The sequence below is a fragment of the Petaurus breviceps genome, unplaced genomic scaffold, assembly GCF_028583685.1.
Source record: "Petaurus breviceps papuanus isolate PSGF00001 unplaced genomic scaffold, PetGlider_PUasm1.0 79, whole genome shotgun sequence".
Lineage (NCBI taxonomy): Eukaryota > Metazoa > Chordata > Mammalia > Diprotodontia > Petauridae > Petaurus > Petaurus breviceps.
Genome location: NW_027186523.1, coordinates 16,918,893 through 16,942,983, shown reverse-complemented (window position 1 = coordinate 16,942,983; position 24,091 = coordinate 16,918,893). Strand labels below are relative to the sequence as shown.

General features: G+C 40.9%; 1 protein-coding gene across 6 annotated transcripts in view; it reads left to right on the top strand.

Moving 5' to 3' along the window:
• The window catches only part of FRMD4A (FERM domain containing 4A), a 416,929-nt gene that overhangs the window by 321,932 nt on the left and 70,906 nt on the right, over positions 1 to 24,091 (top strand). For all 6 annotated transcript variants that reach the window (XM_069106435.1, XM_069106434.1, XM_069106433.1 and 3 more), the window contains exon 12: positions 20,850 to 20,926. In XM_069106435.1, the coding sequence (XP_068962536.1) occupies positions 20,850 to 20,926 (77 nt within the window). The remainder of the gene's footprint in view (positions 1 to 20,849; positions 20,927 to 24,091) is intronic.

Sequence of the window (24,091 nt, the reverse complement as noted above, 5' to 3'; positions counted from 1 at the left end):
CTGTACTTAGTGGGAATGTTTCTGAGGTCAATAGAACAGGTGAAAAAAAGAGAGAATAGTGAAAAATCATATAAGCAATTTGAGGATTTGGAGGGTGGGAATAAAATAAGGTACAATTCAAGTGTATCTTGGAGAGTGAAGATTGATCAAATTAGAGTCTCCCTAGCAAAAAAGAATCAGAATGGAAAATTGCCCATCAATGGAACTCTGCCAATCCTGACATCCTGGACATATGCCAATTAATCCAAAGACCAGACAATACCTGATCATGTGCTCAAAATCTCTTTTTCCTCCCTGCTCTCTGCACCTTTTATCTGTTGGGGTAGATTGCCCTGTAATGCCCAGGGTTCGACTTCCTCCAACATCAGTTGCTGATTTCCTACAGCTTGTTTTCCTGCCAGAAGCTGATTGGACATTCACACACAGAGTTGAGAGGCCATATAAATAGCTGTGTTGATTATTTACATAGCAGGGGTCAAACTCAACAACATTTGGTATTTATAACATACTTCTATAAACACTCTACCGGCCAGCACAGCCTTGGATTTAGACTCCCAAAACATCTCTGTAGAAACATTCTGTTAGCATTAACCCAGGAGCAGAGTTGACCATGTATGTGTGCCTTTGAAAAAAGCAAAATCAAAACCAAAAGTTTTTATTGGGTAATAAACCATTGCCCAACAGCAGCCTGCCTGTGCTGCAGTGAACCATGGACAATTAGCCAATTACACATAGTTTGAGTTTTCCCTGCACTATCTTCCCTTTTTGGGCAAGAAACCAATTTGTGTTCTTAGTCACAGATATAAAATGGTGGTCATGCAGAAAGGAAACAATATCATTTGGGGCCAATACTCAAAGAAATTCTAATGAGACCTAGCCAGCCGGACAGCTCCAGCTTCTCATGATCTGGCTTTTTCCAGGGTGCATTTGGTGGTCTGAATGCGGCTTCACACTTTTTCCTCTAGTCAATCCTCTCAGCCCCTGTGGAAGGTAGATTTACATTGTCAGCTCAGAGGTGATGTGGCCCCCAAGTCCCTGAGACCAAGCCTGACCTCATTCAAGGAAAATCTGTGCCCCAAAATCCAGAAAGGAAATTCAGTAGAAGCCAGGGTCCTAAAACAGCTCTAATATTACAGTCTCTTCCAGATGTTCACATTTGACTGGAAACTAAACTCCATTCCCATTTCAACAAGTGTTATAAGTCATGGCCCAGTCAATCTCTGGGTGTGTGTCTATAGAGTCTGTGTATATGTACATAAGTCTTTAAGTTTATGTTTGCATCTGCAGAGTTGGAAAATCATAAAAAAGCTGGTCCCCAGCCAGAAGTGTCACTAGCCAGCTCTGTGAAAGTTAATGATTCCTTGGCCACACATCATCAGTCAATGAGGAAAACTTACTCAGCTGTCCCTCTCTATACCATGATTGGAAGCGGCTGGTGATGCTGCATCACCAGCTGGATATTTGGGGGGAAACAGGGAAGGACCCTGGATGGGAGTGCCCTTTACTACTGGATCACACCCAACAGGCAGATCTGGGGAGATAAGCCTGCAGAACGGGACGAGTGATGGGGTCTGAGAGCTTCTTGGGGAGATAGGGAAGCCGCTACAGAAGTGGAGTGGAGAGAGTGCTTAGAAGGTATCTTAACCCTTTCTGTGCCAGAGACACCTTTGACGGTCTCCTTTAGCCAATGGACCCCTTTTCCGGATACTTTTAAATGCACAAAATAAAAATACATAAGATTATAAAGAAAACCAATTATATTGAAACATAATTATCAATTTAAAATAAGTTGATGTAACCTAGGTTAAGAATTCCTACAAGAAGGCTCTTAAGAACTTAGGGAGGTCCTGGAATTCTCATTAGGAAGTGACAGAGACAAGCATGATAGGTGCCTCTGAGGTTTTGTGCCTCACTGATTGGGATGATAGTAGTGCCAGAAAGAAATAGGGAAATTAGGAGTGGGGATGGGGTTTGTGGCAAAACAAAACAAAACAAAACAAAATTAGGTTAAAATCCTTTGTGTTATATGTCAGAGACATGTAGGCAGCATAGTAGATAAGATTGTTCTGGACCTGGAGCGAAGAAAACCTATGTTCAAATCTGGCCTCAGACATTTACGAGTTATGTGATCCTGGACAAATCATTTTACCTATTTGTCTCAGTTTCCTTAGTTGTAAAGTTGGGGATAATAATAATACCTATCTTTCAGAGTTATTGTGAGGCACAAGTGTGGTAATTTTCAAAGCACTTAACACAGGACCTGATACATAATAGGTACTTAATGAATGTGTGAATGAAGACCTTCCTTCCATCTCTTTTATCCTCGATTTTAGTCAGATTATTCTGTGAGTTTTCTTGAATGCAGATTTAAACTTATTACATAGAATAAACACACAAAATGTGGAGGAGGAGATAGGAAAGATACAAAAAGAAAGTAAATCCAAAATAGCTATTTATTTAAAGTGTTCCAGTTGCCAGGAACCTTGCTAGTTACCAGTCAAAGATGAAAAAATTAACATGTCTGCCCTCAGGAAGCATATAATTTGGTAGGGAAAACATGGTATGTATGTAAATAATTGTAATGGAAATTGAATTATGAGTGAATACATGAAAAAAGTCAAACCAAAGGCATGAAAATTTTGAAATGGAAAGGCATTGCTTCTGGTTATGGAGATCAGGGAACAGATAGGAGCTGGACCTTGAAATGAGAAGAGTCTTTCAATAGGTGGAGTTGGAGAGGGAAGGGGAGAATACAGTGTACATTCGCAGAGGACCCACTTCTCAAATTAGTGAACAATAAATCACCTGTTTTGCTAAGAGTATACAATGTGTAAGGGACAAAGTAGATTCTAAAGGGTCTTGAATGCCAAGTTAAAGAGGTTGTAATTTATTGAGGAGGCAATGGGGAATTGTGAAAGGTTTTTTGTTGTTTTTTTCCACTGGGGAATAACAAAGTGATGTCTGAATATTAAGGAGATTATTTTGGCAGTTGTATGAATGATGTATTTAAGAAGGAAGAGAACGGAAGAAGAAAAATCAATTAAGAGACTGTTACAAGAGATAACATGAACTGGGATTATTACATAGGAGCAGAAAGTAGAGGATAAATACAGGTTATTACTGAGGAAGAATCAACATAATGTGGCAATTCCTTGGATATAGGGGGTTGAGGGAGAGGGAAGAACTGAAGATGATTGCAGTTTTAAGCCTGAATTCCTGAAAAGACAATGGTACCCAAGAGAAATAAGGAAGTTAAGAGAAAGGCAAAATTTTGTAGCAAGATAATGAGTTTAATTTGGAATATTTTGAGTTTGAGTTCAGTATAATGGAAAGAATATTAGAGGTAGGGTCAAGAGAGACCTTAGTTAATATTCTACCTCTGATGTGTATTGGCTTTGTGACTTCAGGCAAATCTTTGACCTGCTGCACCTGTATGTCCATCTTTACAATACTGATAATACTTAACACAAGATTTATCTGAGGACCAGAAGGGATAAGTTTGTGAAATATTCTGTAAACCTTTAAGTTCTACATAAATGTATCTCATCATCATTATTATCATTGTCATTTTGTTCTACAAAATAATACCCCAAACTGACTCTGCCTGACTCTGAAGGTTCCCAAAAGACAGAGACTGTGGGAAGTTTTTCTTCACTACCTCAGGCACCCACAAGAGCTGCCACACCTGAGAAGCCAGTCCCAGAAGGTGGGAAACTTCAGTCTCTGTTGGAATCCCTCCAGACCCAGCCCTACCCTAAGGGCTGCAGAGAAACTGGAAGGTCCCAGGAGCTCTGGCAAGAATAAAAAGTGATGAGAGGGAATGCAAGGGTTGATTAGGAGCAGGAGTGGGGAACCTGTGGCTTTAAGGCCACGTGTGGCCTTCTAAATCCTTAAGTGAGGCCTTTAGGCTGTAAGGTTCTCCACTTCTGAGTAGAGCATCACAGCCTGCAATTCTTCATCAGGAGTTTTATCCAGGGCCTTTCACTTCTAAATCGGGTGGCCTGTGCTGATAAAATGTCACCATTTCCTACCTTCCCAGAGCAAAACAAACAGACATTTATGTAGTCAGAGAAAAATGTATTGTAGCTCAGTATGACCTGATAATTAATGTCAAGAACATGTGCTGGTATGCTCACATGAATAGTGAGATCAAATACATTGGATTGAATTCAGCGGAATTAGGTCAGGGTACAAAGAGAATAATAATCAGTCCTATGTTGGGAATGAGGGATTGGGAAGGAGGAGGACTTTTTTTTCTTATTTGGTGTGGCCTGGAGTTTGGAAAATGGAAAAGAAGCAAAATCGAAGTCCCTCCCCATTTTTTTCCCTATCTGACTAAAAGGAACCAGTAAACCTTGAGTGCTTAGCAGCAAAGGAGGTTATTGCCAAACCTTTGAAAGAGCTTTGGGTAGTCTCTTGGCCTTTCATTTCACAGAGGTATGAATTGGCAAGCTCAGCTTGCTGAATCCAAGCAACATGACTTTCTTCTCTTTAAGGAACCCTTGAGAGTTCATTTCAGTGGAGACATGCAATACTTAAGAAAGCTTGTGGGACTTTGAAGTGACCATGATTCAGAAAGGAAAGCCATGCTAACTTGGCCCTCACCCTGAAACTATGAATCAGTAGAACATCAACTGTGGCATTTAAATAGCCAGTCAAATCCATTTGGGAAGGTCATCCCTCAGCTTGAACAAGAGGAAGCAGATTAGAGAAAGCTAAGGATTTCTACTAGGTAATTCATCCATGTCCCACCTTATCCAGGATGACTGGATCAATAGTCAGCGTGAATTATGTAGGGTTCAGCTCTAGACCAGGGTACCACTCAGGGACTAATTCATGATTGCCATTTGCTACCTGAATCTGCCCTGAAACAGGGCTTCCCAAATAAGGGTTCAGATTGATTGAGTTGAACCAAATGACTTCTCATTCTAACCTTGACATTCAAGGGATAGGAAGCTAGAAGAGACCTTAGAAACCATCTAGTTCAACGCTTTCATTTTACAGATGGGGAAACTGAGATTCAGGGAAGTCAAATGACTGATCCAAGGTTACACAACTGTCAGTAGCAGGATTTATACCCACATCCTCTGACTTCAAAATTTCCCTGCACTACAATACACTCAGAATGGCCCAGGTTCAACCTGGAGTTTCTGAGCTCCCCACATCTACCCCTCCTCCCCCCAATCTACCTCAGTTATGACCAGCAACCCTAGCAGCTCTCATCAATGATGTCATTAGGTGTGTTTCAGATACAATACTGAGACTCTACTCTTCTCCATTCTTAATCCCACCCTCTACTGCCTTTCTTCCTTTGGGCTATATTTGTACTCAGGTACCGAGGCAGAGATATCTCTATCAGCATATAAGAATGGTCAGTTGTCAAGAAAGCTATATTCAGGCACAGACGATTACTTTTGGTACAGGAAAACAAATAACAAAACAAACCAGGATCAGATCCCCAATGTTAGCCTGCCCCACAGGTTGCCTTAGCTTAAAAAAAAAATGAACCTAATGGAGGGCCCTAAATAATAGCAGCCTTCTCTGGAAAGATAGAAATTCCAGAGATGAAAGCTTCAGCTCTGGAAAACATCCTTCCCCCTTCTTTCCCCCTGGGAGAGAATGAAAAGCTCTAGAGCTATTGTAAAAATTACCCGGTCTACAAGGATATCCAAAGGATATCTGCCAAAGATCATTTAGACCCCCTGGCCAATCTCTACAGCCAGACCTTCTGTCAGACAGTGATGGCTAAAGTGGGAGCAGACTCATTGGACTCTCCTCTTCTGCTGGCTGTGGCTTTAATTACAGAGCAGCTCGCAAAGCCACAAGTGTTCTCACAACAGAACCCTGACTTGAAAAGGGAGCCACAGACCCCAGGCCCATTGCCAGCTCAGCTGCCTTCCTCCCCGGACCGATTCGGAGGAAAACCTGGAGCACCCACCTCAGGCTTCAGCAGCAGACAGCAGAGGCCCTTCTAATGCCCAGCCTTACTAGGAAGCAGCCTTTCTGGCCTGAACCCCCAGGAATACAGACTAATTCATCAACACTGAACACTTCAATGCTGCAAACAAGTTGCCTGGCGTCGGGCAATTTTTCCCATAGAAGTACATGCTCCTAGAGGTTAAGTAAATTTGCTAAGGCCTTTTGAACGGCGTTTTTCCTTCATTCAGATAGCACCATTTAGGGTCAGACAGATGCTGCACAAGGCAGCAGGGTTTGCAGTTTGCGTGTGGCCTCTGTTGAGAGAATTCTACAAACCAGTCTTAGGTTTTGTCAGACTTTTCAACAGCATCAGACACCTTCAGATCCCAAGAGAAGAGATCTCTAGAACAGGGCCTTTTCATTTAAAAGTGAAGTGAATGGTTTACTGATGTTCTTTTTTTTTATTTTACATTGTTATCCCTTCCTTTGGCCATGCTGCCTCCCTCCCTCTGTAGAACGCTACTGTTGCTGAGTTGTTTCAGTTGTGTCTGATTCTCTGTGACCCCATTTGGGGTTTTCTTGGCAAAGACATTGGAGTGGTTTGCCATTTCCTTCTCCAAGTCATTTTCTAGATGAGGAACAAACAAGGTTAAGTGACTGTCCCAGGGTCACACAGCTAGTAAGTATCTGAGATCAGATTTGAACTCAGATTCTCGCTGACTCCAGGGCTGGCATTCTATCCACTATACCACCTAGCTGCACAGAACCCTTCCTTGCCATAAAAAAAAAGGAAAGCCAAACAAATCAATGCATTGCCCTTGTCAACACATACCTCATTAATACATCCTTCTGTTGAAAGGGAGGAAACGTGCTTCACCACCAGTCCCTGGACTCTCTAGTGGTCATTACATCAATCAGTTGTATTGTCTTTCAAAGTGGTTTTGCTTGACATCATTGACATTCTTGTGTCAGACTGTCCTCTTTGTTCTCTTTATTCACTCCGTGTCAGGGCCTTGTGTGTAACCTACAAGTCTTCCCAAGTTTCTTCCCTCTTTTCTCCATATAGCAAGTTCCTTTGCATCCATATGCCACAGTTGATCAGTTATTCCCCAAATCAATGGGCACCCACTTTATATCTAGTTTGGTTTTTTTTTGGAGGGGGAAGGTAGGGCAATTGGGGTTAAGTGACTTGCCCAAGGTCACATGGCTAGTTTTTTGTGTTAAGTGTCTGAGGCTGGATTTGAACTCAGGTCCTCCTGACTCCAGGGCCAGTGCTCTATTCACTGCACCACCTAGCTGCCTCTGTATCTAGTTCTTTGATCCACAAAACCACTCCTGTAGATATGTGTGTACTTGGAAATTTTTCCTTCTGTCTTTGACCTTCTTGCAGACCATTATGCAATTTTCCATGGATGGCAAGACTTTGGTGTTCCCTGTTCCTAAAAAAAGACCTAACTTGCCCTTTCAGGTAGTCAGTGCCTACACTATAGTTTTGTTTCCCTTAAAATAAAATATCCTTTGCCACAAGAGGCTAACATAATGCACTTCCCACCTAGGAAAATATTGAGATCATATTCTGTCAGAACTAGAAAGGAGATAAGACATCAAACCCCTCATTTGTTGTAGATTCCTTGTCATAGCTCAACAAGGAGTGGTATACTTTTACCCTTTTCCCAAAACACTCAAAGTGCTTCACTAGACTACCCAATTCCCTCTTGAAATACTCCTATGAGATAAGTAATAGCAAGCATGAGTAGCCTCAGAATTTTTTTTTAACTTGGGCACAGAGAAATTAAGTTGTTTGCCACAAAATCTCAGGGTTTTTCCTGAGAAAACAAGAACTAGAAAGCAGGTCTTCTGACTCGTAGGCTAAAATCCCTGTCATTAGGCCACTAAATCTCATAAATCCCTATGAGGTACACATTGGGGAAGGAATAAAGCTATGCTAAGGAGGCAGAAAAACAGTTTCGGCCTCACTCTAAAGCATTCAGATTTGCCAAAACTTTTAGATGAAGTCTTTCTGGGGTAAAAGCCAAAGTACACACAGAAAAATAATATATTGAGACTCTCTGAAAAGAAAAAAAAGGGGGGGGGCTATAAAGCTCAGTGGGGAAAAATAAAAAAGCCTGTTTCTCTATGGAACGGCTAAGCGCTTGGTCACTACTTCCCCCCTCCTACTCACCACTCCTCTCTCTCCTTTCACAGTTAGGACTTAAACCACAGGAAACTGAAAGGGCTTTGATGGGTTAAAAGATGCCATCCATTAAGAGGTCATGAGGCCTGGTGCTCTGTGCATCTGTCACTAAATTAACCAAATCAATTGGGAGTGTCATGCTGTCTAAAAGGTTAGGGAATCAGTCTCAGGAACATCTTGATTCCATTAGGAGGTCTGGCTGAGAACAGAAATTAAACATTGTTTTCCTTGCATAGTATCAGGCCATCTAAGACAAAAGTAGATACATTGGAACCCCTTTATATGGCTGGTTTTGAGGGACAGGACTAATAACCATTTTAGCAACCAAAAAAATCAGGTTTTCATGATACATAGTTGACATATTTGGGGACCATGATTTGATTCCTGGCATATCTGAATCTGTGTGATTATGAGTTATGTTCTAACAATTCTACTATACTTTCTTCCAGTAGTTATATATGTTCGTGTATATATGTGAGTGTGTATATGTATACACATATATATACATACACACACACAAACACACACACACACACACACACACACACATATATATATAAGGTCTAGATTTCTTATTTGGAGAAAGTGATTACTCTAGTCAGAAACTCTGATGAACCAAGAGTTGGTTTGATCAAACTGAGGCAAAACAAATCCAAAGAGGAAAAAAATACATAAACTCACAGAGTTCAAAAGTAAAGAGAAGTCCATTGTAGACCTCTGCCTGCCTTGAATTGGCCCTGAAGAAAGCAAACCATAATTCATCCAAATGGTCTGCTCTCCAGCATCATCACAAACATTTGCTAAGTACAAAATTGCATATAGTACCATGCAAAGAAGGTTGTGTAATCAAAAGCCTTAGGCTAATCTGAGACCTGGACATCTACTGCTTTATTTTCACATTGTTGAAAGCAAGAAAATATGAAGGAAAGAATGGGAAAAGGAAGCTAAGTAATTTATAAGTAGGGAACTGATTGAAATAAGGAGAGTGAGGCTTCTCACAAACAGGAAAGAGCCAGATATAGTGCCTCTGTGAGAATGTTAGAAACCTAAGTATGAATCATCATCCTAATGGAGCTAATTCTTACATGACAATTTGCCATTAGGCATATATGACTTCTCTCCTCAACTAAATAATAGTCTCCTCAAGGGTAGACACCCCATAACATCAAGCCTATTAGTAGACATTCGTTAAATAATCGTTAAGATAAAGAAATAAAGAGAAAATGGAAGAAATAGGGGGAAGGAAAGGAAGAAAGAGTTGAAGAAACATGGTGTCAGAACCTCAAAATCCAATTTCAAGTCCCAATATTGTCTCTCACCACTTGTGTGACACTGGGAAAACCACTTAGCCTCTCTCCCACCTTGTGTGTTCATTTGGTTTTCTTTTTGTTTTTTAGTTTGGTTTGTTTTTTTGTTTGTTTTTTGGTTTTTTGGCCATTAATTTTTAATGAATTCATTGACTGAAGTTAATAAATACACTCAGAAGTTAATAAAAAGTCGTTCTACCTTTAGAAATGGAACTAAATGAGACAAAAATCATATCATCTTCTTTTATGTTGCACACTTCATTTTTATCTAAAGCTATGTACAAATAATGAGCTTAATTTTTTTTAATATGAGGAAGGAACTTGCCTCATGCTTAGAGATCCAGTAAATCTTTCAAATACCAAGGTTTCTTAATTTAATCGACAAAAATTCTGGAGGTCCTAAAGCATGCATGAACCTTCAGATTTTCCTTCTCTCACTCTTTAAAGCAGTGTGAAAGTGACAAAGAGTGGCTCAGACTGGAAGTCCATCTTTTTCATCATCTCTTCTACTGCTTAGCTATATAACCCAAGACAAGTCCCTTAATCTTCTGGGCCTCTGTTTTTGCTTTTATTTTTTTTCTACAAAATAAGCAGGTTAGTAGCTAGCATTTATACAGTGATTTTGATGTTTGTAACATGTTGTACATCTCTTCTCATTTAATCGCGTATAGCAACCCTATGAGGTAGGTTCCATTGTTGTCCCCATTTTACAGGTGAAACAACTGAGGCTGAAAGATTGAGTGATTTTTCTCAGAGCTACACAACAGGCTAAGGCTGGTTTTAAATCCAGCTCTTTCTGTCTCACAGCCAGCGCTCTTACCCACTATGCCACTCAGCTGCCCCTAATCTGATCTCTAAGGTCTCTTCCTTCAACTCTTAAGTTTTATGATTCTCTAAAGATATTTCAATAATAAGAAAGGTGATTTTTTTTCTTCCTTTGTGGATAATTCCAGCCATCCATGGGCTCAGTGGTACACATCCTTCCTCGACTGTGGCAGACCCAAATCCTTCCACACCTTATTATCCTGTATGGTTCTTGCCCTTCTATTTCCATAGATCCTCCAAAGAGGATGAATTTACCCATCATGTTGAAGATGTTGGTCTGTTTTGTTTGTTTCTATATATTTCCTGGGTACTATTGTAATACTCTACTTATCCACCTTTTCACTCACTGCATTTACACAACTAACCCATGAGCCCTATTGCTATGTGTACATTCCTAGACACCCACATTCCTTATTCTTCAGTATTCAGGGTCACAATTTTAGATTTAGAGCTGGAAGAGAAAGAACACAGAGGTCATCTAGTCCAACCTTTTCAATTTGAGAGGTGAGGATACTAAGGGGCACTTACTTGTCCAGGGTCAAACAGGTGATTCGTGGTAGATTTGGTTGGTCCTGTATCCTCTGCCTCTACATTCAACATTGATTCCAGTGTACCATGTTACTTCAAGGATCTGTGATTTCTTTGGAGTAAATGCTACCCCACTCTGTACCTAAAGAGATAAACTTTATTGAGTCACTCAGGCCTGAAAAATTAATCTCTTCCCCTGGTTGTGAGACCTTCCAAATTTAGCTAGGCTCTCCTAGGAAAAATAAATATGCAATGTGTCATCAAGTCCATAGTCAAAGCCTTTCTAGTTTGGGAGGGCCAACAAGAGCTGGCAGAATCGAGACTCATTCCTATGTCACAATAAACCCGATATCCTCACCAATGTCTAAATGTAGCACTGTACTGCTAGTTTCTTCAATATGAAGTTGACCAAAAAAATTTTTTTGTTCATATTTTTTAAGTATTTTGAAGATATGCCTATCACCTTACCATTTACTGATTGTTCCCTATATGTGAGGACTATTTGGTCTAGTGAAATAGAGGTTACTGGGTCTTTACTGGTGACTCAGTAGTAGTCAAGAAGGGAATCAGGATTTCCCCAAACCTCTGAACTCTGTGCCCTTATTACCATTGTCTTGACACCCCAGTCAGTGGTCACCTTCCCTTTAAAAGGACATGCTAGCAGAGGTCTCCATAAATAAGTATGGATGGTGACAGTTAATGACATCAGGCCCCTCTGTCACTGCCACTACAGTTTCATCACACAGAGTATGGCAAATTACTTTTTTTTAGTGTTGAACATAAGTTGTCTACAAAATTTGGTCTTCAATGCAAAAATAAGAGTATATTATTAGGATCCTATTCTTTCAAGATTTTTATTCTGTCCTGGCAAGCTTCTCAAAGGTGATTTTTTTATTAGCTAGTCTTTTTAATATTCCTTTTTTGTCATATTAATATTCCTTTGGGGTTATATTATTATTCTCACCTCTTATTATATAAATTAAGATACTGAGGCTCAAAAAGTAAATTATGGGTCTTGGGTTACAATGAAAATCACTGGCAAATTGGAACCCAGAGCCCAGGGACATTCAGACGTGTTCCAGACCATGCAGGACTTTATCCACAGGAGATTTAATATTACTTTTTAATGTGAACTTCCAAGTGGAGCTTGTAAGGGTTTTATTACATAATCATCATCATTTATATAGTGCTTTAAAGTTTTCATAATGCTTCATAAATATCTCATCAGATCCTCACAGCAACCCTAGGAGATGGGTATGGGTGCTATTATCCCCATCTTATCTATGAGGAAATTATAGTATTGATCATATTGCATTAAGTAACTTGACTAGGGTTACACAACTCAGAAGTATCTGAAGCTGAATTTTAACTCAGGACTTCCTGACTCCAGGTTCGTCACTCTGTCCACTGCATTACTATTTATGGAGGGTCATAGAGGGAAGAGGTGCTATATAGAAAGCTTTGTTGTTCAGTCATTTTCCAGTTGCACCTGGTTCTTTGTGACCCTATATGGGGTTTTCTAGGCAAAAAAATATTGGGTTGGCTTGCTATTTCCTTTTTCAGCTCATTTTACAAATGAGGAAACTGAGGCTAACAGGGTTAAGTGACTTGCCCAGAGTCACACCGCTAGTAAATGTTTGAGGCCAGGTTTGAACTCAGAAAGATAAGTCTTCCTGGCTCTGGGTCCAGCACTCTATGCACTGCACCATAGAAAGCCTAGAAAAAGCCAAAGCACTAGTGATGGAAGGAATCGTTTCCCTTTTATCATTTGGGGGAAAAAACAAGAAAGAAAAGAAAAATCATTGTGAAGGAAAAAAGAATTTGTTGAGACATTTCCTATTTTTCAGTCACTTTTTCCTCTTTCTTAAAAATCTTTCCACTTTTAAAGTGAACCACACACAAATTGCCATTAATTCATAGTCTCCTGTAGAAAGGAAACATGGTCAGAGGGTTAGCGTAATGTACCAGGTGTCCTTTAATTCTATTTCTGTTTATACCACTGACTTTCTGGGTGGCCTTAGTTAGAGGACTTAACTTTTCTAGGTCTCATTTCCCCATCTGTAAAAGCAGAAGAAAGAACATTTGTCACTGACCCTTCTTGGAAAGGTATCCAAAGTTCAAAGAGAAAATCTTAACAAAGCTTTTTATTCAAAAACTTAGATGAATGGTATTAACCTAGTATTATTTTATATAGGCAATAATTAATAAACTATTTTTATTGATAGGACAGTGTGTTTCGTAGCTTCTAATTAGCTTTTCATACATGATTATCCAGAGAGAAAAAAAGTACACAGAATCCTAATAGGACTAACCCAGTCACCTTGCCTTAGCACAGCTAATAATGATCTGGTGTATTTTTAGTGAGCCTTTCATCTAAAGATCTCAAAGCACCTTATGTTCTTTATCTAGATGGAGGGTTATTATCTGAGACACAGAGATGCTATCTAACTGACCTGAGGTTAGACAGTCATGTCAGTAATAGCAGAGGGAATAACATACATGTGTCCTCAGATGAGTATTCTATCTGTAGAACCAAGTCGTCTTATGTGAGGAAGACAGAATTAAGTCAAGTTGACAAGCATTAATTAAGTGTGCTAAGCACTGGGAACACAAACACAAGTAGAAGATTGTCTCCTGCCTTCAGAGAGCTTACATTTGAATGGGGGAGGACCACACAAAAGTGAGCTGAAAAGGAGAATTGAAGGGGGTCTCCATTTGGGGGCATGGTGGAGGAAATCCAGAGCATTCAGAGGAAAAAGGCTTGGCTGGGGTGGGGGCACCTCTTTCAAAAGGGGATTCTGTGAGGAACTAGCCAATAGGAGAAAGAGGTTGCAGGGGCAGAAAATACTTCCAGTGTGAAAAGTATTATATATTATAAGGCCACAGAGGCAGAGTGTGCTTTCAGGGCAAAGAGGTTTCTGTGGCATGGTAGAGAAAGTCCAGAGAGTCAGGAGTGTGGACGGGAGAGGAATGAAGACTTGACTGACCTGGGGTCCTCCATCAAATGGAGACTCTGGAAGGAATCTGCTGGCTTTCTCTCTACCAGTCCAAGGCTTAAAGTACCAAGAGAACATAAATCCAGGAAATAGGACATTGAAGGGGAGGGCCTAAAAATGTTCTGGTCAACTACGGAATCTTAGAATTCAAAGGGACCTCACAACCTATCCCCAAAAGAGAATCATCTCTGCAATATCTTTAATAAGTGGTCATACAGCAAGGTGGCATAGTAGATAGAGCACTGGACTTGAAGTCAGGAAGACCTGAGTTCAAATCCTGCCTCAGACATTTCCTAGTTGTGTGACCCTGGGCAAGTCACTTAACCTCTGCCTCAGTTTTCTGAAATGTAAAATGAGGACAATAATAGCTTCTGCCTCATGGGGTTGATGTGAGAATCAGATAAGATCATGATTGTAAAGCTTTTAGCCCAGTGTCTGGCCCATAGTAGATATTTAATAAATACCTATTATCTATCCTTCCCTTTTTTTCTCTCCCCTTCCCTTTCCTTGAAGACCACTAATAATGGGAAATTTCTACCCATTGCTTCTCTTTCTGCCCTTTGTGGGCAAGCAGAAGTCTCTTCTTTCCATGTAACATTTGTTTAGATATTTGAAAACAGCTTTCATTTCCACCCTAAGTATTATTTTCTCCAGATCCTTCAATTATTTATTTTCTCTAGATCCTTCAGTTTCTGGCATGGATTCCAGTTCTCTCGTCATCCTGGTTAGTTTCCTCCAGACATTCTCTAGCTTTGTCACTTTCCTTCTTAAAATGAAGCACACAAAATGGAGCATGATACTAAAGATGTGAATGGACCAAAATATAATAGAACTCAACTCTCCATCATCCTGGATACTCTACCTCTCTTAATAGCACTTCAGTTTATTTCTCTTTTGGAGGCGTTCCAGCTGACTCAAGCACGTAATCTACTGAAAACAACAACAATCTCTTTTCAGATAAATTGAAATGACTGTCAAGTCACATCCCATCTTAAAATTGGCATGTTGATCTCAAGTGCAGGATTTAACATTTATCTCTGTAAAATTTCATCTTATTGTATTGAATGTGCATATTCCTGTCCTGTCTTTGTTGCCCCACTGATAAAGTCCTAACTCTACTATTTTGGGTTTCTAGGGAGTCAGGAATGTGCCCCTCCGGTGAATCCCACCGTCCATAGCAGTTCTCTACTTATACAGGGCTACCCTAGGTAGAACCCCTCTTAACAGGAAAATAATTTTGAGTTACTAGAGAATCAAGCAACGCCCATGTATGAGTTTCATCTCCACTAGGCCATATATGATTGCCAAGGCCTACAGCAGTACCCTTAATGGACACCCTCCGCACACAGCTGGAGGGCACTTGATGTCAGTGGGGTATCAAACCCTACTCAATAGGACCTACATGGTTCATATAACTCACAGCTGAGGGAGGACAGGGTCCAGGTTTGCTCCTATATATCATGACTCTGTCCTTTCTTGCTCATTGGTTCTGCCTTCCACTTTCTCCAAGAATTCTTCTGTGGTTCCACTGCTACTGTTCCCCTTCTGCTGACTCATCCTTGTAGCTTTCAGTTTGATCCAGGCACTCCTTAGTGCCTGGGTCCTTAGAGCTTGGCTGCTCCCTCAGTTTTCTGCCATCCCTACAGCCTGTGGAATCTTTAGTGACTTTGCTGGAGGGCTTCCCACTAGGGAACCAACTTTGTATATGCCAAACTGAACCCTCTCTCCATCTGATCTCCCAGCTCTTGGGCTGCTCGACTTTGTTCTCCAGCTATCAGTTTTAAGGATGAAGCCCAAAGTCATAGGTCAAGCATGTAAAGTGGCAGTGAATCAATACCAGCAACATCAAGTTGTGATGTCAACTGGTATCCAGAACATATGCAAGAAATTCATCCTCTATTAAAAACAACCCAGTAAAAGGAATTTCACAGCTTGTTTAGGAGATAACATCAGTCTATGATATCGTCCACACCATTAAGGACTGTGAGCAATTTTAAAACTTGAAAAGGTTATTGATAAAAGTGTTGAACAAAATAAGGCCAAGTCAGATCCCTGGAGGTCTCAGTCGGGGGCCTCCCTCTGAATTGACTTTGATGACAAATCTTTGGGTCTGGTCATTCCACCAAATCTGAATACACCTTACTGAAGGATTGCTTCACCAGCGTCTCCCAATCTTGTGTAAAATGATAGCAGGAGAGATTCTCAAATGCTTTGCTAAAGCCTAGGTAAATAACATTCCCCTAATCTACCAATCTGGTAACCCTGTCAAAAAAGGAAATGAGCTTAGTCTGGCATGACCTGTTCCCGATGAAGCCATGCTGGCTCTCTGTTATCACTGCTTCCTTTTTTCCTTTTTTAGATGCTCACTAATAATCCCTTTAATAATGCATTCCAGAATGCACTCGGCTTTTGCCAGGAACTTAAGTCAAGCCCATGGGCCTATTGCAGAGTCCACTTTCTTCCTTTGTTTGAAAATCAGGACACTGTTTGCATTTCTCTAGCCCTGTGGCATCACTCCCATTCTCCATGACCTTTCAGAGATTGCTAACGCTGGCTTAGCAATAACATTCAACAGCTCTGGGGTGTAGTTTATTAGGATCTGGTCACTTGAACTCATCAAGGGCAGATCAGAACATTCATTATCTCCTTATGTACCTTGGATTTCAATTCCTTATTAACCATTTTTTTTTTCATTTTTTACAGTCCAAGGGTCATTCTCCTAGGCAGAGAAAACAGAAGGAAGCAGAACATACAATTTAGGTATATTCTGTAACAAACTAATAAACTAAAGTTCTATCCCAGATTAGCCATCACCATGCCAATTTCAAAAACAGAAGTTGCTGATGCCTTTTGCTTTTTACGTCAGTCACTTGGAGATATATTGTTCTTCCCCAATGAGCCCTACCTTACAGCAAAGGAAAACAATTGAGCAAAACCAAGTATATATAGCAGCAGACCCGAGTTCAAATTCAGCCTCACACATTTACTAGCTATGTCACCCTGGGCAAATTACTTGATCCTAATTGCCTCAGTTTCCTCATGAGCTGGAGAAGTAAATGACAAACTACTCCAACATCTTTGCTAAAAAAAAAAAAGTAAAACCCAAATGGGGTCATGAAGAGTCAAACATGCTGACAGTGTGTGCAACATTCTACTTCCTCTCTCCTGAAAAGAGGAAGATGTTACCCATCGGTGGCATCAAATTCAAATAGACAGATTCCTAGGGGCCACATGGGCTTAGAAAACCACAAATTGGCATTATCTATGTTGTGCTGTATTTTTTCAAACATTTCCCATTTACATTTTAATCTGGTTCAGGTCAGCACTAGAGAGTTTTGCAGGCTGGATGGGGCCCCAAGCTGGTAGTTTGATACCTCTGCTTTTCATGTGTTCTCCAGGGCCAGGATTAGTCATTATGCTTAAGGGTTTCCTATGTTGTTTTCATTTGCATTATTGTAATCACTATGAATATGTTGTCCTATATGTTTTGCTTATTTCACTAGATGTAGATTCATACAAGTTTAGGCATAGGACTCTTAATTGTGTTGGCAACAGTTCACCCCACCTCCGGGTGTCTTGGTATGCCCCACTATAGAAACCCAGTCCTCAAGAAAGATTTCAAACATCCTTTGGCATGTTTAACACTTTTGTCTTTCTCATTCTCACAATTTCCCTTTCCTTTTCAGCATATCAAGCAATATTTTGACCTATGGTAGGGAAATCTCTGACTCAAGTCAAGCCTCTTTTGCAAGAAAAAATAAAGTTTTGAGTGATGATGAGAGCCAGCAGCCAGGAAGGACAAATACATAGCATATTAAAAAAAAAAAAACTGAGGACAGAGCAGCATCTTAGGAAGAGAGGACCAGGGCCCACACTCCAGAGTTCATTTCCTAGGAAGAAAACGAAGAGCGTGCAATGATTCTGTTGTCCAGAAAGTCCTCTCCTCCTACCCCCATCGCACCCCCCCCAGGGGCCTGCTGGGTAGAAGCACTGTCAGCGAGCCTGTGAGAAGCAGCAGCAGCCGCAGGAGACAGACCCTCGGCAGAGTCCAGATGGTTTTGTTTGTGCTGGCTGGCAGACATGTAACTCTCTACACCAGGCAGCAGTAGGGAGCATTTAGACGAAAGGCTGGCTTTTTGTTTTGTTTTGCAAGGGGCTGGGGGATGAAGGGGGAGGAGTTGCCAGGGAACTCACCACAAACATTACTCAGCTCCGTGGGGTCTTTTATCAGTTGGAGGGGAGGAGGAAGGAAGACAGAGAGAAGAAGCAAGTGCCTTGGATGCAGCTAGCTGGAATTCCCTTATGCATTTCTGCACCACCAGGCATTGCTTCCTCTTCCGTGCTGGGAGAAGAACCCTAATGATGTGGGAAAACAGCCTCCCTGACCACATGGCTTCCCAGTGGAACACAGTGTAACTATGCAGGTCTGTTGTACTGAGAATGAGTGTCTGAAGCACTGTAGCTATTCCAAGCATCTGGACTTTTATCTGACCAGCGAGGGTACAAGAAGAGAGGTCCACAGAAACATGGAATCCACCCTCCCACTCTCCCCAAAACCTTGGCCTTAATCCTAAACCTATCTCCAGGATCTCCCAGCCCTTCATCTCCCCTCTCTCTGGAAAAGAATATTGAATACATGTTAGAAATTCTCTGTGTTACAAATATCAACGGTATTTGACCTTGAGATGTTTAAAAAAAATACATTGTGAATAAAATGAATAAAATTCTTATTCTCTTTGCCAGCTATTTTAAAAAAAATTGGATTGGGAGGGGAAGCTGTGAGAAGTGTTAGGGAGCCATTAGTATAGTTTGGGTATGTTTCATTACCTTAGTGTCTGAGATAACTGCAGGTAGAAGAATTACTAATATATTTCCATTTGGAGGAAGGAAAGGAACTTTGCCTGCTTTTATTGAGAAATTTCAGAGTGATGCTCAGTTACATCCTCCCTTGGAAACTATACTTAGTGTTGGGTATCTGAGCACAGAAACACCCAAAGCAGCAATGATTCAATGACAAATAAGAAACAGCTGCAGGAGGTATAGACTATTGTGGCTTTGGGTCATTCCTTAAATATGCGATTTTTGTTGCTATCACATGACAGACACCCCTCTACCCACTTGGTAGTGTAGCCTCTCCAAAACATGGAAGTGGTACGCAGGTTTAAGGTTGAGATTTATCCAAAGCTATAAAAGGAGAGTACAAAGTTTTGGGGAAAAAATATGAGGGCTATAACGGGTGATACTGTTTATGAAGGAGCAATCAGAAATGAATGTAGCCTCTGTAGGAAGCATCTTTTAATCCTCTCCAGATTTACTCAGGGTAACATCTTATAAGCAAACATTCCTTGGGTCTAGATAGTATGTCATGGGAGCTGGATGGAAGACACAGTGAGAGACCTAAAAAAGCTGATGCAAGGAAGAAAAGCCTTTGGCTGAAGATGGAACAATGCAGCTGAATGAAGTATAGCTAGGGTGGGTAGCAGGCTATGTTGCTTTTCAGTCATTTTTCAGTCATGTTTGACTCTTCATGGCAACATTTTTGGGGTTTTCTTGGCAAAGATACTGGAGTTTGCTATTCCATTATCCAGCTCATTTTATTGCTAAGGAAACTGAGGCAAACAGGGTTAAGTGACTTGCCCAGGGTCACATATCTAATAAGTATCTGAGGCCAGATTTAGCTATAGCAGACCAGGACATGTGAGGGGAAGGGAGTGGGGGTGAGGAGAGGATCTTTAAGAGAGATGAAAATGTGGAAACACTGCTACTTGCATGACCTTAGACAAGTCATTTAATCTCCTGGTGCCTCAGTTTCCTCATGTGTAGTAAGGAAATGAGGAAGGGAAGAACTAGATGACCACTGGAACCTCTTCCAGCTCCAGATCAGTGAGTCCATATTATACATTAGCTTAATGAGTAAAATAAAGAGCAAAGGAAGGATAGAAAAAATTAAAGGCCAGGAGAGAATGAACGGCATGTCCGGGGCTGGTCACAAAAACATATAAAAAGTGTTTTGTTTCTTCCTTTTCCCTTTTCAGTAAAGATAATGCAAAACCCCTAAGAAGGTGATGAGAAATCCACCTACTATGGATATAATTCTAAAATTTTACTTTAACCTTTTGTCATTTCCAAGAGGGTTAAATGATGTTATCTTTCATCAGATGAAAGGAAATCCCATTCTCAGAACTAAATGAATGTGGTTTTTGATTGTTTCCAAACATTAAAATCAGATTCCTTAGATAATTTATCTACCACATACTGAAGGGGAGATCTGGCCCAAAAGGGCTAGGGGCAGCCTAAGAAATATTTGCCAGGGCATATTCTCCTGGCAGCTTCTGCCCCCACCTCCCCTTCTCTAGCCCTTTTCAACTGGGCTAAAGGTAAACTCTGGCTGCACCAAAAGTTGCTGCAGAAACAGAATTCTTGATTCTCTTTGTGTTGCAGAGAGAAGAATGGGCTTGACAGGCTCATATTGTTATCTCGTGTTGCCTCCCCTGAATTAAGGTCATAACAGCCTCCGCCCTTCACAGAGAGGCTTTCTGAGGAGAGGAGTTTCCAGAGCACCAGCTCGAGTCAGGGATTCGTACACATTAGTGGGCAGGAAGTGGAGTCCCAATGGGAGACTGGGGAATTTGAACGCTTTCCCATTTCAGCACTCTGAGAGGAGGAAGCTCAGTTCAGCACTACTCACAGATCTACTCACAGAGGGCTACTGCTTACTTCTTTCTTTCTCTCCTCCGTCCTCAAGTAGTTCTCTCTCTCTCTCTCTCTCTCTCTCTCTCTCGGAGGGAAAAGTTCTCAAAGCCGAGAGCAGTCTGAGAGCATTAAACAAAGGGAAAGGATTGGAAAGTGCTTGTGCTCTTCCTTTTAAGAAACCTGCAGGAAAATCCACGCCCAGAGTGCCACTTTTTCAAGCTGGAGATCCATGTGTCCCTGCCTGTTTCAAGCAAGAAACAGAGGATAAGGAGACAGGACATACAGACTGTACTTGGCTGAGAAAACAGCCCACAGTAGAAGTGAACAGTGGACCAGACTACAGCTGTGAGCTCCTACTGTGTTTAAAGAAAGTTGTTTTCTCTCCAGATATTCCAATGGAGACAGTTAGAGAATCTGTACTTCAGAGAGAAGAAGTTTTCGGTGGAAGTTCATGACCCACGCAGGTAAGCTGGAGGATTCCCCTTGCATGTTTGAATGGATGAGATTTGCATGACTCCATTGGAAGGATGCATTAATGTTTAGGGATCTGCTTCTTTCTATGATGTTATTGTCCTTGTTCAGTCTTGTTAGGAGATGGATGGTTGTATTATGTGGACTATGCTCAGAATGCCAAGCTGGAAGGCGAATTGGAATGTGACAATAAATAGGGCGAACTTAGTCAATTTGGTAAACTTCCCATGTGGTTATATTGCCGATGGCTCCGGTTTTGATACCCTGTTGTCCCCCAACAGACACCCCATTTGAAGAGGCTGAAAGTTTTTTTTTTCCCCTCTTTAAAAACAAGCAAAAATTCTTTCCAGGGCTTAGTATCTTTTTGAGAAACTTCCAGGAATGACAACTATATTATATACATAATTACAAGCAATCAGAGCAAAAGGAAGAACATAAATGAAGCAGTTACTAAGCCAGCTACAGAGTATCAAACTGTACATTCCCAGCCCCCGAATTTCCCAGTGTGGGAGTTATGCTCTGGTGTCAAAGAAATATACTTCGGTTTGTCTGGTTTTTTTCCACATGCCTCTACATTGTATTTTACCTCCCAGAAATTTTTCCTGGGGATACTAGATTAAGACAAATCTGCTCATGCTGAAAAAGATGCTAAAAAAAAAAAGGGTCTCCATTCAGAATACCACTTCAACCCAATGCTTTGCCTTTCTTTGTCTGCTAACAGCCTCAGAATTGTATACAGCCCACAAACCGCAGTGAGAGACCTTAAAAACAGGCCTAGTACCTAAACATAAATCATTTTAGACAGGTCCAGAGTCAGATTTACAACTAAAAGGTAGCTCTAGGGGGACATTGGTAAGATCAGACTCCTGCCAAGAAAAGAAGGTTGATTTTGAATACTATTAACTCTACCCCTTCCCTGCTCCTATGAAAAAGAAGTCTGGTACACAACTATGATTCTGGAGAGCTGATGATAAAGCATGCAACCTGCCTTCTGACAGAGAGATGGTGGATTCAAGGCATAGAATGTATATTTTTTTGGATATGGCAATGCAGGAATTTATTTTGTTTGCCTGTATATATTTGTTACAAGGGCTTAGCTTTTCCTTTCTTCTTTTTTTTCCCATTGATGGGGAGGGGGTGGAAGGAGGAAAAATCAAATTTTCTTAATTAAAAATTAAAAAAAAAAAGTCTGGCACATACTGTACTGTGTATGAATCAGCTTCAGAATCTGCTTCCTGGGTTCTTTTCCCCCCACCCTGTGAAGGGTCCCTGTATTTCCAAAGGATCGTCTCACTGCACTTAGGAAACATTGCCTACACAGGAAAAAGATATAGCTTGTGCAATACGGTCTGTACCTGTAGCATATGATAACTCAGCAGGACAGATGTGGAGTTTTAACTCGGTAATCTACATAGAACAGCCACTCCAGTTAGAAGCAGAGGTCTTATCCTTCGTTTCACAGCTGACTAGTAGAACAGAATCCAAAGGCCCTTTGGGGTTCCACCTAACAGGCATATAAGAAGGGAGAGCAAACCACATCATAGTACTTTCTGCAGATGGGGAGAAGGCACTGGTAACACTTGGATCATGTGTGCAGTGTTCAGAAAATGCTGCCAGAGTAGAGCGGGAATCAGGGCTGCTTAAAGAGGAAGGAAGACACAGATTTGGAAGAGAATATTCTATACTAGGAGAAATTAGCAGCAGTTTACAGTTATTTGTCCAGGGCAATAAGAAAGTAGAGCCATAGGGCCCTAGGTGAAGGAGAGGAAGAATAGGTATAAAAATGGAAATTAATTTTACAAAATTGGGTCAGCTGCTCCTATCTCAGTTTCCCTCAGCAGTCAAATTAGCACAAGAGTGTTTTTTCTTTCTGATTCACAGAGATATAGGAAAGGAAAAGAAATCTTCTGGGCATAATATATAATAATCTAATATAGAGAAACTTTAAGCCTTTAAATCAAGAGAAGTTAATCAGTCATTTGAATGAGAAACTAATTTTTTTTTTTTTTGCTTTTTGGAGGGCAGTTGGGCTTAAGTGACTTGCCCAAGGTCACATGGCTAGTTTTTGTGTTAAGTGTCTGAGGCTGAACTTGAACTCAGGTCCTCCTGACTCCAGGGCCGGTGCTGTATTCATTGCGCCACCTAGCTGCCCCAAGAACCTACAATTTTTCAAAGTACTGAGTAAAACAACTGTGCCACTTACTGCTTGTGTGACCTTGAACAAGTCACATCAACTCTGTGGGCCTCAGTTTCCTCATCTGTAAAATGATGAGTTAGATTCCCTCTAACATCCTTTCCTATTCTAAATATGTAATCATGTGGTACAAAGAAATGTAAAAAAATTGATTTCCACCCCCAAGGAAGGTACAGTCTAAGGGGCAGAGAGACATACAAATACCAAAAGATGGCCATAGAATCATTTATAGAGTAAGAGGGGGCAGTGGGTGATTAATGTTATAAGAGTATTATTAGGAGATTCAGAGAAGGAATAGATTATCTTGGATTGAGATGGGCAAGATAAACCCCACCAAGGAAAAAGAACCTTCACTGGGCCTTCAGGGATGCATACAATACAGGTGTTTGACTAGAAAGGGAGAAGAGATGTTAGGTGAAAGTTCTGTCTGTCAGGTAGAAAAGGGCTGGAGAGAGCAAGAGAAGCCAGGGCCTGGGCATGCTGCTGCTGTCAGTACCTTCCAGCAGAGGAGATCCAAACTGGTCAGCCAAACAAGGACCCCTTTCCCAGGCCAAGGAACTATAAAGTACAAGGTACCCAGGAAAGATATTTCTCCCAGTGTTAACTGTATCTGTCATACTGATTCCTGGTATATTGAGGGGTTTTTTTTGGAGTACAGAAGATTAATTGACCACATGTAATGATGATGCTAAGTAGTCCATACTCAACTCTTCAAACTTGTCCATTAAGGATGAGGAAGGAAGTCAGAACTGAGCATGATGACAGGAAATGTCAGCTATAATCATTTCATTAAAATGCAATCAGTTGGAAATTGTAATTTACAAGAAAATAATTTGCTAGAGCTGATGTTTTCCAGGTTAGATCAGTCACACATTTACTCACAGGCTTTCCCTTTACAGTACCCACCATCATAATGATTATCTCTTCAATACAGAGCACAGAAGATCCTGCAGAGTTGCTGGGG